We start from the raw sequence: 12452 nt of genomic DNA, 5'->3' as shown, positions 1-12452 counted from the left end.
GGCTGAGGCAGGAGACTCGCTTGAGCCCAGGAGTTGGAGGTTGCTGTGAGCAGCTATCCCAGGGGGATAGCTTGAGGCTCTGTCTTAAAAAAAAAAAAAAAAGGACAAATCTTTAAAAAGTGTAGTGTTGTATTTATAAATAACTAATGGCTAATGTAAGACCAATGGTTTGGGGCAGCTCTTTCAAGTTTCTCACAAATTGGCTAAGCCAGTAGGGGTGGTCTTTATTCCTAGTATGAGAAAAAAGCAGAGGAGATGTAATCATGTTGATGATTATATATTTTTTCCTTTTTTAAACATTTTTAGAGCATTATTTTCTTTCTAAAACCAGAATAATCTGTAAGTTAATTTTGAGTCTATGTATGCAACTTACAGATCTGGTGAAAATCTCTTTGAGGCAATGTTATCAAACTATAACTGTGTTTGTGTCCCTCATTCTGATTCTATTTCCTGCCCTGGTTCTTTATGCTTCATGCCTTTAGCCAGCTGTCTACTCTAGGTATAAATCAGTGGTTTTCAAGAACTAGAGGAAGGGGCAGTAACGCTGACTGCCAAGGGACATTTGGCAATGTCTGGAGACATTTTGGTTATCACAACCCTGGAAGTGGGAGGTTCTACTGTTGTCTAGGGGTATAGAGGCTGAACATCCTACAATGCACAGGACAGCTCACCACAGCAAAGAATTATCTGGCCCCAAATGCCAGTAGTGCTGAAGTTCAGAAATCATTGTACTATGTAAACAGAATCTATCTATGAAAGATAACATTGTAAAGCCAGGAAATGGTCAAAACTAGCAGGATTTAGTGGAATAACAAATGGAATGAGTAACTGTCTCATGAGCAAACTCATCCTCCCCAGCCCTGTGCATGTTTAATCACAGGATCTCAAATGTTCCATTCCGAAAGGAAAATCTACAAATTTAAATTCTTACGTGTTATTTATTGATTGAGAAATCTGAAAACAGACACCATACTGCTTTTACTACTGCAAACCCTTGGGGCTTTGATGAACAGGCCAAATCTGTCTCTGGGATTTTAAAAACCAAACTTGGGAGAGAGAAAACTTTCCTCTACAAAGGAGAAAATTACACCAACCCACAAGAATAAATGGACACGAAAGACTGAGATGAAGGGCCTTCTGCAGGTGCGCTGGCTACTGAGTCCACTCATCCCTCTTGTTGCTTACAGAGCAAAAAGGTTAATCCATTTTGCTTGAGCCAACTTGAATTGGGTTTCTGTCACTTGCAACCAAAACAATCTTGAATAAAGGCCGGTGCGGTGGCTCATAAGTAATCTTAGCACTTTGGGCTCACAGGTTTGAGACCAGCCTGAGCCAGAGCGAGATGTCTCTAAAATAGCCAGGCATTGTGGCAGGTACTTGTAATCCCAGGTACTTGGGAGGCTGAGGCAAGAGAATTGCTTGAACCCAAGAGTTTGAGGTTAGCTGTGATGCCACGGTGCTCTACCAAGGGTGACAAAGTGAGACTCTGTCTCAAAAAAAAGTCCTGAGTAATATACTGGTAGATTAATACAGACTATATTTTAAGACTTAGCAATATGTAATACAAATAATAAACATGAAGATTGAATTTAGATTAGTTTTTGATTATAAGGCTTAAGATAGAAAACCCACTCTAAACCATTCATTCACCAACATCTGTACCTAACATGAACCAAATATTCTGTGCTCGACTGGGTGCACAGACAAATACACAATTTTCTCTCCTTTCAAGGAATTCTCAGTCTAGTTGGGGAGACAGGAAGGTACCATGTGGTGTGAGCGCAATGCCAGAAACAAGCATATCTCATGGGAGCCCACCAAAGGGGCACTGACCCCTAAAGGGTCAGAATAACTTATAGGTGGTGACTGTCAAAGGAGTCTTCAAGGACATTAAACAGGCAAAGCAGGGGAGTAAGGAGGGTATTTTGGCTGCACAGAGTGAGCTAGTAGAGGCTGGTTGGAGAGGAATAGGAAGGTAAGACTGAGACGCTGCCAGTAGCTGATTATAATGGAATGTGGGATGGGAGGGGATAGCTTTGGTACTGGGATAAGAGAGTGGCCAGGAAACAGGCTGGAGCAGAGGCTAGGAGTTGTGTCTTGAAAGTCTTGGCGAAAAACTGGGACTTTATCCCAAAAGTTTGGGGGAGCCACTACTGGGTTTTATGCAGGGGAACTACCTGATACATGTTAGAAAAATCACTGTGTAAGATGAGGATACTAGTTACCTGGCTGTTGCAAAGGTCATAGACAATATTTAAAGTGGTAGTTACTGTGCTTAAAGGAGAACAAGCCAAAACAAGCAGCCTCTTTTTGTTCCAAATACTGTTAAAAACTCAGAGTTGGGTAGACAAGCTAATAGATGGCTCCACACAAGAAAAAAAAAATCAATTCAACTGAAGAAGGCGGAAGGAGGAAGGAGGGAGGGGGAAGAGGGAAGGAGGGAGGAGGAGGGTTGGTGTGCTCCCACTTCATAGGCACAATGTAAGGGTATATGGCACATCTCCCGGGTGCAGGATACACTACAAGGACTCTACGTAACAAATGCAAATACTGTAACCTAATTGTCTGAGCTCTCACATTAATCTGAAATTAAAAAACAAACAAACAAAACCAACTCGGGGTGGAGCATCCATTAGTAGGTGTAACTATGGGAATTTTTTTTTTTTTTTTTTTGAGAAAGAGTCTATGTCACCCTTGGTAGAGTGCTGTGGCATCACAACTCACAGCAACCTCAAACTCTTGGGCTTAAGCGATTCTCTTGCCTCAGCCTCCCAAATGAGCTGGGACTACAGGTGCCTGCCACAACACCCAGCTATTTTTTGGTTGCAGTTGTCATTGTTGTTTAGCTAGCCTGGGCCAGGTTCAAACCTGCCACCCTCAGTGCATTGGCTGGAGCTGTAACCACTGTGCTGTGGGCCCCAAACCAAATTATAGGAAATTTTTACCCAAGGCTTAGACTCTAAGGTAACCCTAGAGCTGCCATAAAGTGCAATTGCAATGCCAGGTCAGTGTTGGGACCCGTTGGGCCGTTCAGGTTTCCTCTAAACTGGGACAGGTCAAACTGAAATGTAGTTATCAAGATCATTCTGGAACTACAAGGACCTCAAGAGCCACTATGAAATCCTGTTGCCATCTGCAAATCCACTGTGAAACCTTGTTGGTATCTGAGAATTGGAGAACTAAGGAGTCTATAACTACCCACAAATTTAGTTTTATATTAGGCTTATTTAGCTCAATAAATGTTTTTGGACTAAAAACTAATTCTAAAGCATATGCTTCTTCTGGGTCACCAGGGGGCACAATAAGGAAGAAGGATTTCATTGCCACATAAAATATTAAATTAATCTCTTCTATGATACAGTAAGGGCAGTGGGAGAAACCAGTTCACCTCAGGATACCAAACCATTGCAAGATTTCTCTCTAGTGAGATAAGTCACTGGGTTATGTAGCATGTTTCACTTTCTGACTGATCTTAAGGGACCCCTCGCACCATTTATTTAGGCCAGTGATTTAGAAATGTTAAGGAGAGTTAAAAAAATTTGGAAAACGCAATAGTTTAAAAACAAATGTCTCAATTTAAAGTAAAATTTGTCTCACTAGCAGATAATGCTGATTTTGCATTAAAGGTAGAGCTTATCTCAAAGTAGAGGAAAATGAAAAACATCTGAAAATATGACTTTTTATCAGCTATGTTTAGAAGCAATAACTATTCTAGGTAAAGTCTTTTCCTGTTTATTTTTATCAGATGGCCAAATTTTAAGGCTTTAAATTAATCATTAAAACATATTTTTCATGAAAATTCTAATTGTTGACATTTTTCCAGGTAACAGAAATTTTCGACAATTTGGAATATTTTTCTTTATACAAAGGTTACATAAACAAATATGTGTATATATTTACATAGAAAAATTTTAAAAGATATATAAGAAATTATTAACATTAGTCTCCTTGGGTTTGGATGGTCAAGTAGAGAGGGAGAGAAGGATTTATTTTTTTCATTTTATATCCTTTGGTACAATTTGGTGTTTTCAAATTTACAAAAGCATGGATTGTTTTAATAGTTAAAAGAATTAGATAAAAAGAAAATTTTTCTAATTTTTGTATGTATAATCTTAATAGCTATTGAATAGCTACAAGTTTTTCCTCCTTTAAGGTTTTATTTTTCCAAATCATAGTATACTCACATGTTAATAATACATTCTATATACATAAATTTGCAAATGACCTTTAAATTATAATGCAATCTGCTTAATGCAAGGGTTAATGTGACTAAAACCATAATGCAATGCATATATATAATAATCTAAAAAGTTCAAAAAGAAAAGAAAGGTTAGCAGATATTTTTGTGTGTACAAATTTAGATATGAATAGTTTTATGTTTCTGTGCTTTTTTCACTTTTTCACTTTTGATTATTAAAAATTACTTCCCTTGCACATTATATAAAATCATATTGGTAAAGTTTTTTCATTTTTAAAGTGTAACAGATATTTAGAGTCATTTATTTTTCTGAAGTAAATTATTTGATGCAAAAAATTAAATCTTTTATAGATAGTAGCCTCAATATGAGGCTCAGTCTCTCAAAAATTGCTGCAAGAGAGAAATTTAAAACTATTCTTAATGAAGACAGTAGAAAGAATATTATCATTTGTAAATTCCATGTTCACAATAGCTGCAACCTTAGGGAAAGTATTTAATCTTACTAAACTTCAGTTTCTTCATCTTTAAAATGGGAATTATGATAGGGCTAGTACATATTATGAGGATCAACAGTAACAATGCCTGTAAATACTTAATGTAGTCTGTGAGACATAATAAGCACTCAAGAAATACTAGCTATTATTTTGCTTGCATTTTCACTATTATTTTAATAATTTTGACATGTCATTTCCCCACCATAATAGCTGCCTGTTTAAATAGGCTGGTTTAAAACTGGTGTAGTAGAGCATATTCTTCCCAGTTTTTAAATACTATTTCAATTTTAACTCCCAGAACAATTAGTCTCATCCCTTCTGCCATGTAACACAAATAAAATCAAATGCAAAGCAGATTTATTTTAATTTCAGTCATTCATATGTATGAATTAGCTAACATTTATTTAGTGTACTACAGCTAGATGCTGTTAAGAATAGTTGTACTAACAACAAATACACATTTGCAATGGTTGTGGCTTCACATAATTCTGAAATGTAGCCTGTCGTCAGAAAAGGGTTCCAACAATTAAATTCACAGAATGCTGGTTTCCCAGAGGATGGAAAGAAACTCAAACTGTACTGTATCATTATAAATTTAAAAATAACCTCAAAGTGCAATTTTTGAGGAAACTAATTGGATTAATACAATCATAATACCTTAGGTAAATAAAATATACACTGATTTAAATATAAAATGTGAAGCTAGATCTTGTGGATTGGCCTGCAATTAGTTGCATTGATTTCAGTAAGGAGAGGTATTTAAACAAGAGGACGATTGCTTGATGTTTTCTGAAGCTATAATAAGAAGTTGGCCGTACGTACCTTGATCAGGTTGTGTCCCACGGTGTAGACAGCTGCTAAATTTCCCACCTCTCCAGGCGCATGCATACCTGTCCTATACCCATGCCAAGCAATTAAGTAGGGGTTATGGATTGTAATCCAGTATTTCACGCGGTCCCCAAACGTCTGGAAACAGTATGTGGCATAGTCATTGAAGATCTCTATCATAGTGTCATTTTTCCACCCCCCGTATTCCTCTTGTAGCGCCAAAGGCAAATCCCAATGGTATAAAGTAACTACAGGGTCAATGTTTCTAAGCACTAGTGCATCCAGAAGGGTATTATAGTACCGGAGACCTTTCGTGTTCACGGCTCCTACTATTCCATCAGGAAAAAGCCTTGGCCAGGAAATTGAAAATTGATAAAAAGAAACTCCTATAAAATCCAGGGCTGACAAGTCTTTTTCCAGAAACATGTAACTGTCACTGGAACCATTCCTGTTGTTGACATTTTTCATGTGTGTATGAATGAAACGATCCCAAATAGAAGGTCCTTTTCCGTCCTCTTTCCAACTGCCTTCCACTTGGAATGCTCCAGTCCCAACACCCCAGAAAAAGTTTTTAGGGAAAGTGTCATAGAGAAACAGCTGACTTTCATTTACCGGACTAGAATTAGGATTTTTAGACCATATAGCTCTTCCGTCTCCAGGGAATCCAGTAACAGCTCGCAGCACAAGAAATGCTGACAGGATGACGGATCTTTGCAGCCCCCCGTTGGACATTGTTTTCCTATACCGTATGGTTCTTTCATCGGTGCTGAAGAAAATCCATTCATTCCCTGGAGATCCAGCCGCACAGCCTGGTTTCATTTGCCACCAACTGCTGGACTGTCTTATCAACGCTTCAGTAAGAGCTTGTGATTGTAAAGCTCTGTCAATGATTAGCTTGAACTGTGAGACTTAGGATGGGTCACAGAGAGCAACGTAATACGAGGGAGGTGGCCCTTCCTGCAGTCACCAACATGTCCCGTCCTCTCTCATTATGGGAAATATTAGGTGAAAATGCAGCAGTGACGACAGTTTGAATGAAACTAAAACATACGTAAACAACAAAGAACAATGACATGCTTTCCGTGTAGCCTATCATATTGACCCCAATTTTGGGGGGGATATTTTGAACTTATTGAATAAGATGTATGCCTTTTCTATTTTGGGAGCTTTCGAACAGTAATTTTTATATCACATTTCAGTAAAAACAATCTTATATATGAGTAAATATAGCATTCCTATCTACCCGTAATAATTAGAAACATAATAAGACATACTTCCACAAGAATTATAACACATTTAAGAATAAACTCAATAGGGTGGCGCCTAGGAGTAGGGTGCCAGCCCCATATGCCGGAGGTGGCAGGTTCAAACCCAGCCCAAGTCAAAAACTGCAAAAAAAGAGAATAAATTCAATAAATGTTACCTATTTTTAAAAAATTATAACAAAGTATTGATAGGTTTTTAAAACACTTGAAGAAATACAGCACTTTATGGATGAGAACACTGAATGCTTTTCCATTTATTTATTTATTTAGAGACAGAGTCTCACTTTATTGCATTACAGCTCACAGCAACCTCCAACTCCCAACTCCTGGGCTTAGGTGATTCTCTTGCCAAGTAGTTGGGACTACAGGTACCTGCCACAATGCCCAGCTATTTTTTTGTCTGCAGTTTGGCAGGGGCCGGGTTTGAACTCGCCACCCTTGGTATTTGGGGCCAGTGCCCCACCCGCTGAGCCACAGGTGCCGCCTATGCTCTTCCATTTAATTTATAAATGTAATGCATTTTTAACCCAAGTCCTCTAACCCCAAATTTTAGTTGAACAAAATTATTGTGAAAGTTTACTTGAAGAATAAACAGGAAGTAATTATTAAAAGAAAAAAAGAAAGAAAAATCTGAAAAAGAAAATAGTGAAGCCCTAGACTACTTTCAGATACTGAAACTAAACACCCATGACGATTTAAATAGCATGATTCTGGAATAAGAGAACAAGTAGAAAAATTATTGTACAGAATCTATAGCCTCTAAATAACTTATAAAAATGTAATGTTTTAAATATTTGAAGTATATATTAACATGAATGAGAGGCAGAGTGGTTCATTTGGTCTCTAGAGTTAGACTAAGTTTAAATGTGACTACGTGGCTTGGGACAAGTTATCTAAGCTTTCTGTATCTCAGTTTCCTCTTTTGCTTTTCTTTTTTTTAGACAGAGTCTCCCTGTGTCACTCAGGCTAGAGTGCAGTGGTGCCATCATAGCTCACTGCAGCCTCAAAATCCAGGGCTCAATCAATCCTTCCACCTCCGTCTCCCACATAGTTGAGAGGACAGCCGCAAACCATTATGTCTGGCCCAGTTTTCTATTTTTCGTAGAGACAGAGTCTTGCTACATTGCTCAGGCTAGTCTTAAACTCCTGGCCTCCAGCCGTCTCTCTGTCTTGGCATATCAAGTGCTGGATTACAAACATGAGCTGCTGCACTCAGCCCATGGTTTCCTCTTAAGTAAGGAAAGGAATTTGCCTTATATTCATAGTGGGAAGAGAAACACTGTACTGTTTTCAGCATAAAGAGTGACACGATCTCTTGATAACTTAACGTTTTATACGAATCACTCTGGATACTATGTTCAGAGTGTACTGCAGAGAAATAAAAGAAGGATCTTGGGAGATCAGTATGGAGAGAATAACCAAGGAGGGTGCAGTGGCTCATGCCTGTAATTCTCCTTTGGGAGGCTGAGGCAGGAGGATCACTTGAGGTCAGGAATTCAAGACCAGCTGAGCAAGTGAGAGACTCCATCTACTAAAAATAGAAAAACTAGCACTCTGGAAGGTCAAGGTGGGTGGATTGCCTGAGCTCATGGGTTCAAGACCAACCTGAGCTGTAGCAAGACCTTCTCTCTAAAAATAGCTGAGTTGGTGGCGCCTGTAGCTCAGTGGGTAGGGTACTGGCCACATACAATGAGGCTGCTGGGTTCGAAACTGGCTTGGGCCAGCTAAAACAACAACGACAACTGCAACAACAACAACAACTGGTGCCTGTAGTCCCAGCTACTTAGGAGGCTGCAGCAAGAGAATCCCTTATACCCAAGAGTTGGAGGTTGCTGTGAGCTTGATGCCATGGCACTCTACCCAGGGCGATAGCTTGAGACTCTGTCTCAAAAAAAAAAAAAAAAAAAAAAAGTCAGGTATTGTGGCAGGCTTCTGTAGTCCCAGCTACTCTGGAGGCTCATGCAAGAGAATTGCTTGAGCACAATAGTTTGAGGTTGCAGTGAGCTATGACACTACAGCACTCTACGGAGGGTGACAAAATGAGACTCAAAAAAAAAAGAAAGGAAAAACTAGCCAGGTCTCATGGCGGCAGGTGCCTGTAGACCCAGCTACTTGGGAGGCTGGGGCAAGAGCATGGTTTGAGCTCAAGAGTTTGAAGTTGCTGTGAGCTATGATGCCATTACACTCTAGCCTGGGGGGAAAGAGTGAGAGTTTGTCTCAGAAAAAAAGAGAGAGAGAGAGAATAACCAGATGTCAGATGACAGGTAGTGGTAGCTTGGACCTCTAAGGTAGTGGTGGAGGCAGTGAAAATTGTTGGGTTCTGGTTAGGTTTTGGAGGTAGAATCAGTAGAATTTGCTGATGGTTTTTGTTTGTTCATTTTGTTTTGTTTTGTGTTTTGAGATAGTCTTACTCTGTCCCCTTGACTATAGTGCTTTGGCATCAAGGCTCACAGTAACCTCAAACTCTTGTGCTCAAGAGATCCTCTGGCTTCATCCTCCTAAGTAGCTGGGACTACAGGCACCCTCCATAGCACTCGGCTACTTTTTGTATTTTTAGTAGAGACAAGTTCTTGCTTTTGCTCAGGCTGGTCTCAAACTCCTAAATTCTAGAAATCCACCTGACTTGGCCTCCCAGAGTATTAGGATGACAGGCACGAGACATTAAGCCTGGCCTCAATTTGCTAATGGTTTGACTGTGTGTGTGCATGCATGCATGGGTGTGTGTGTTTGAGAGAGAGAGAGAAAGAGAGAGAGAGAGGAGAGACAGGAAAGAGAAAAGAGGAGAGGAGAGGAGACAAGGATTACTTCAAAGTTTCTGGCCTAAGCAAATGTAAGGATGGAGGTGCTGTCAGTTGAGTTGAGATGCACACTTGCTTGTGAGGGAAGATCAGGGCTTGATTTTGGACATATAACTTTGATGTATTAGACAGCCCAGTGGCAATGTGAAATTTGAAAACACATATACAATTCTAAAGTTCATGGGAAAAATTGGCAGTTGATAGAAATTTGGAAGCATCAGTAATCAGATGGTATATAATGCTAGGAGACTGGATGAGATCACTAGGTAGTGAATACAGAAATGAGTCATAGGGCAAGAAGTATTAAGAGGACAGGAAAGTCAGGAGCCATGAACATAACAATCTGAGGAGTGGCTGCTGAAGAAGGAAAAAAATCAGGAGACTACAGATGGCTTTGAAACAGTGAAAATTTGTTTTTTTCATAATGAAAGATTCCTCCACCAGGTGAGGTGGCTCACGTCTGTAATCTAGTACTCTGGGAGGCTGAGGGAGGTGAACTGCATGAGCTTAGGAGTTCAAGATCAGTGTAAGCAAGAGGGAGACCCTGTCTCTACTTAAAATAGAAAAACTAGCCAGGCATTGTTGGGCACCTGTAGTCCCAGCTACTTAGGAGGCTGAGGCAAGAGGATCACTGGAGCCCAAGAGTTTGACATTGCTGTGAGCTATGATGCCATAGCACTCTACCTAGGGCTGTGAGTCTCTGCCTGAAAACAAAACAAAACAAACAACAAAAGGGAGACTTCTGATGGAGAAGTGCTTTGTTGAAATCATAGAGATTTAGGTTCCAGGTTATTAACTATTTATTTATTTATTTCTGAGACAGACTCTCACTTTGTTGCCCTTAGTAGAGTGCCATGGCATCACAGCTCACAGAAACCTCAAATTCTAGGGCTCAAGTGATTCTTTTGCCTCAGCCTCCCAAGTAGCTGGGACTACAGTCACCTGCTACAATGCCAGCTATTTTTAGAGGAAGGGTCTTGCTTTGGCTCAGGCTGATCTTGAACCTGTGAGCTCAGGTAAACCATACCCGTCTTGGCCTCCCAGAGTGCCAAGATTATAGGGGTGAGCCACCACGCCAGGCCTTTAATAATTTATTAATTATACCTTTTGCTTTACAAAGGATCCTTCTTAAGTATTAAACCAAGCTTCACAGCCATATTGACAATATAAGTTTTCTAATTTCTTTGCTTATGACTTTTTCTTTTACTCTAAGTCTGATATCTCAGACTTGACATGTCCAAATAAAAAGTCTTCTTTTACTCCTCCTATTCCAATCCTGTTTGGTCAACAGCACATTATCCACCTTGGAGTCATATATATATATATATATATTTTGAGACAGAGTCTCACTATGTTGCCCTTGGTAGAGTACTGTGGCATCACAGCTCACAGCAACCTCAAACTCTTGGCCTCAAGTGATCCTCTTGCCTCAGCCTCCCAAGTAACTGGGACTAGAAGCAACCCCCGCAGTGCCGGGCTATTTTTTTTTTTTTTTAGAGATGGAATTCTTGCTCTGGCTCAGGTTGATTTCCAACTCCTAAGCTCAAGCAATCTACCTACCATGGCCTCCCAGAGTGCAAGGATTATAGGCACAAACCACCTGTCCCAGCCTATTGGGTTGTCTATTTACTCTGTATATTTCTTTTGCAGTGCAGAGGTTATTTCTTAGTTTAATTAAGTCTCATTTATTTATTTTTTGTTTTTATTGTATTTGCTTTTGTGGTCTGAGTCATAAAATCTTTTCCATAGGCCAATGTCAAGAATAGTTTGGGGGTGGTGCCTGTAGCTCAGTGGGTAGGGTGATGGCCACATACACCAAGGTCTGGGCCTGCTAGACAACAATAACAACTGCAACAAAAAAATATAGCTGGACGTTATGGCAGGTGTCTGTAGTCCCAGCTACTTGGGAGACAGAATCACTTGAGCCCAAGAGTTCGAGGTTGCTATGAGCTGTGACAGCACAACACTCTACTGAGAGCAACATAGTGATACTCTGTCTCAAAAAAAAAAAAGAATAGTTTTGTCTTGGTTTTCTTGTAGAATTTTTGTAGTTTCTGGTCTTACATTTAAGTCCTTGATCCAACTTGAGTTAATTTTTGTATATAGTGAGTGATAGGGGTCTGGTTTCATTCTTCCGCATATGGCTATCTAATTTTCCCAGCACTATTTATTGAGTAGGGTGTCCTTTCCCCAGTGTATGTTTTTGTATGCTTTGTTGAAGATTGTTGGTTGCTGGTAGATGGCTTTATACCTGGGTTCTCAATTCTGTTCCATTGATCTACATGTCTACTTTTATGCCAATGCCATGCTGTTTTGGTTACTATAGCCTTGTAGTATAATTTGAAGTCAGATAATGGACTTAGATTATTGCTACGACACAACAGCAGCAACAAAAATTCTGGAATTACCTTGACTTGTAGGACCCATCCTAATCATAGAATCAACTACAACATACTATTGGAATTCCTGTTGCTTTGTTTATACACACACTTAAAATTGCTGATGAATTGGGAGGCCCCTGTGGCTAAAAGGAGTAGGGCACCGGCCCCATATATCAGAGGTGGCAGGTTCAAACCTGGCCCTGGCCAAAAACCGCCAAAAAAAAATTTGCTAATGAATATCTTAGGAATTAATCTATAATTTAAGATACATTATGGCTCAGCGCATGTGGCTCAAGTGGCCAAGGCGCCAGCCACATACACCTGGGCTGGTGGGTTCGAATCCAGCCTGGGCCCACCAAATAACAAAGACAGCTGCAACCAAAAAATAGCTGGGCATTGTGGCAGGTGCCTGTAGTCCCAGCTACTTGGGAGGGAGAGACAGGAGAATCGCTTGAGCTCAGGAGTTGGAGGTTGCTGTGAGCTGTGAT

The 12452-nt window shown here is 39.9% G+C and overlaps 1 protein-coding gene across 1 annotated transcript in view; it reads right to left on the bottom strand.

The window, feature by feature from the left end:
• Nucleotides 1-6436, bottom strand: part of KLB (klotho beta) — a 46552-nt gene extending 40116 nt beyond the window's left edge. The window contains exon 1 of the mRNA XM_003800683.3: nt 5515-6436. Within this exon, the coding sequence (XP_003800731.1) occupies nt 5515-6339 (825 nt within the window). The 5' untranslated portion in view covers nt 6340-6436. The remainder of the gene's footprint in view (nt 1-5514) is intronic.
• Between the last annotated feature and the right edge of the window lie 6016 nt (nt 6437-12452).

The sequence above is a fragment of the Otolemur garnettii genome, unplaced genomic scaffold, assembly GCF_000181295.1.
Source record: "Otolemur garnettii isolate 467f Iridium unplaced genomic scaffold, OtoGar3 scaffold00181, whole genome shotgun sequence".
NCBI classification, from domain to species: Eukaryota; Metazoa; Chordata; class Mammalia; order Primates; family Galagidae; genus Otolemur; species Otolemur garnettii.
The sequence above is the reverse complement of the archived record's forward strand: the minus strand, read 5'-3'. Positions and strand labels throughout refer to the sequence as shown.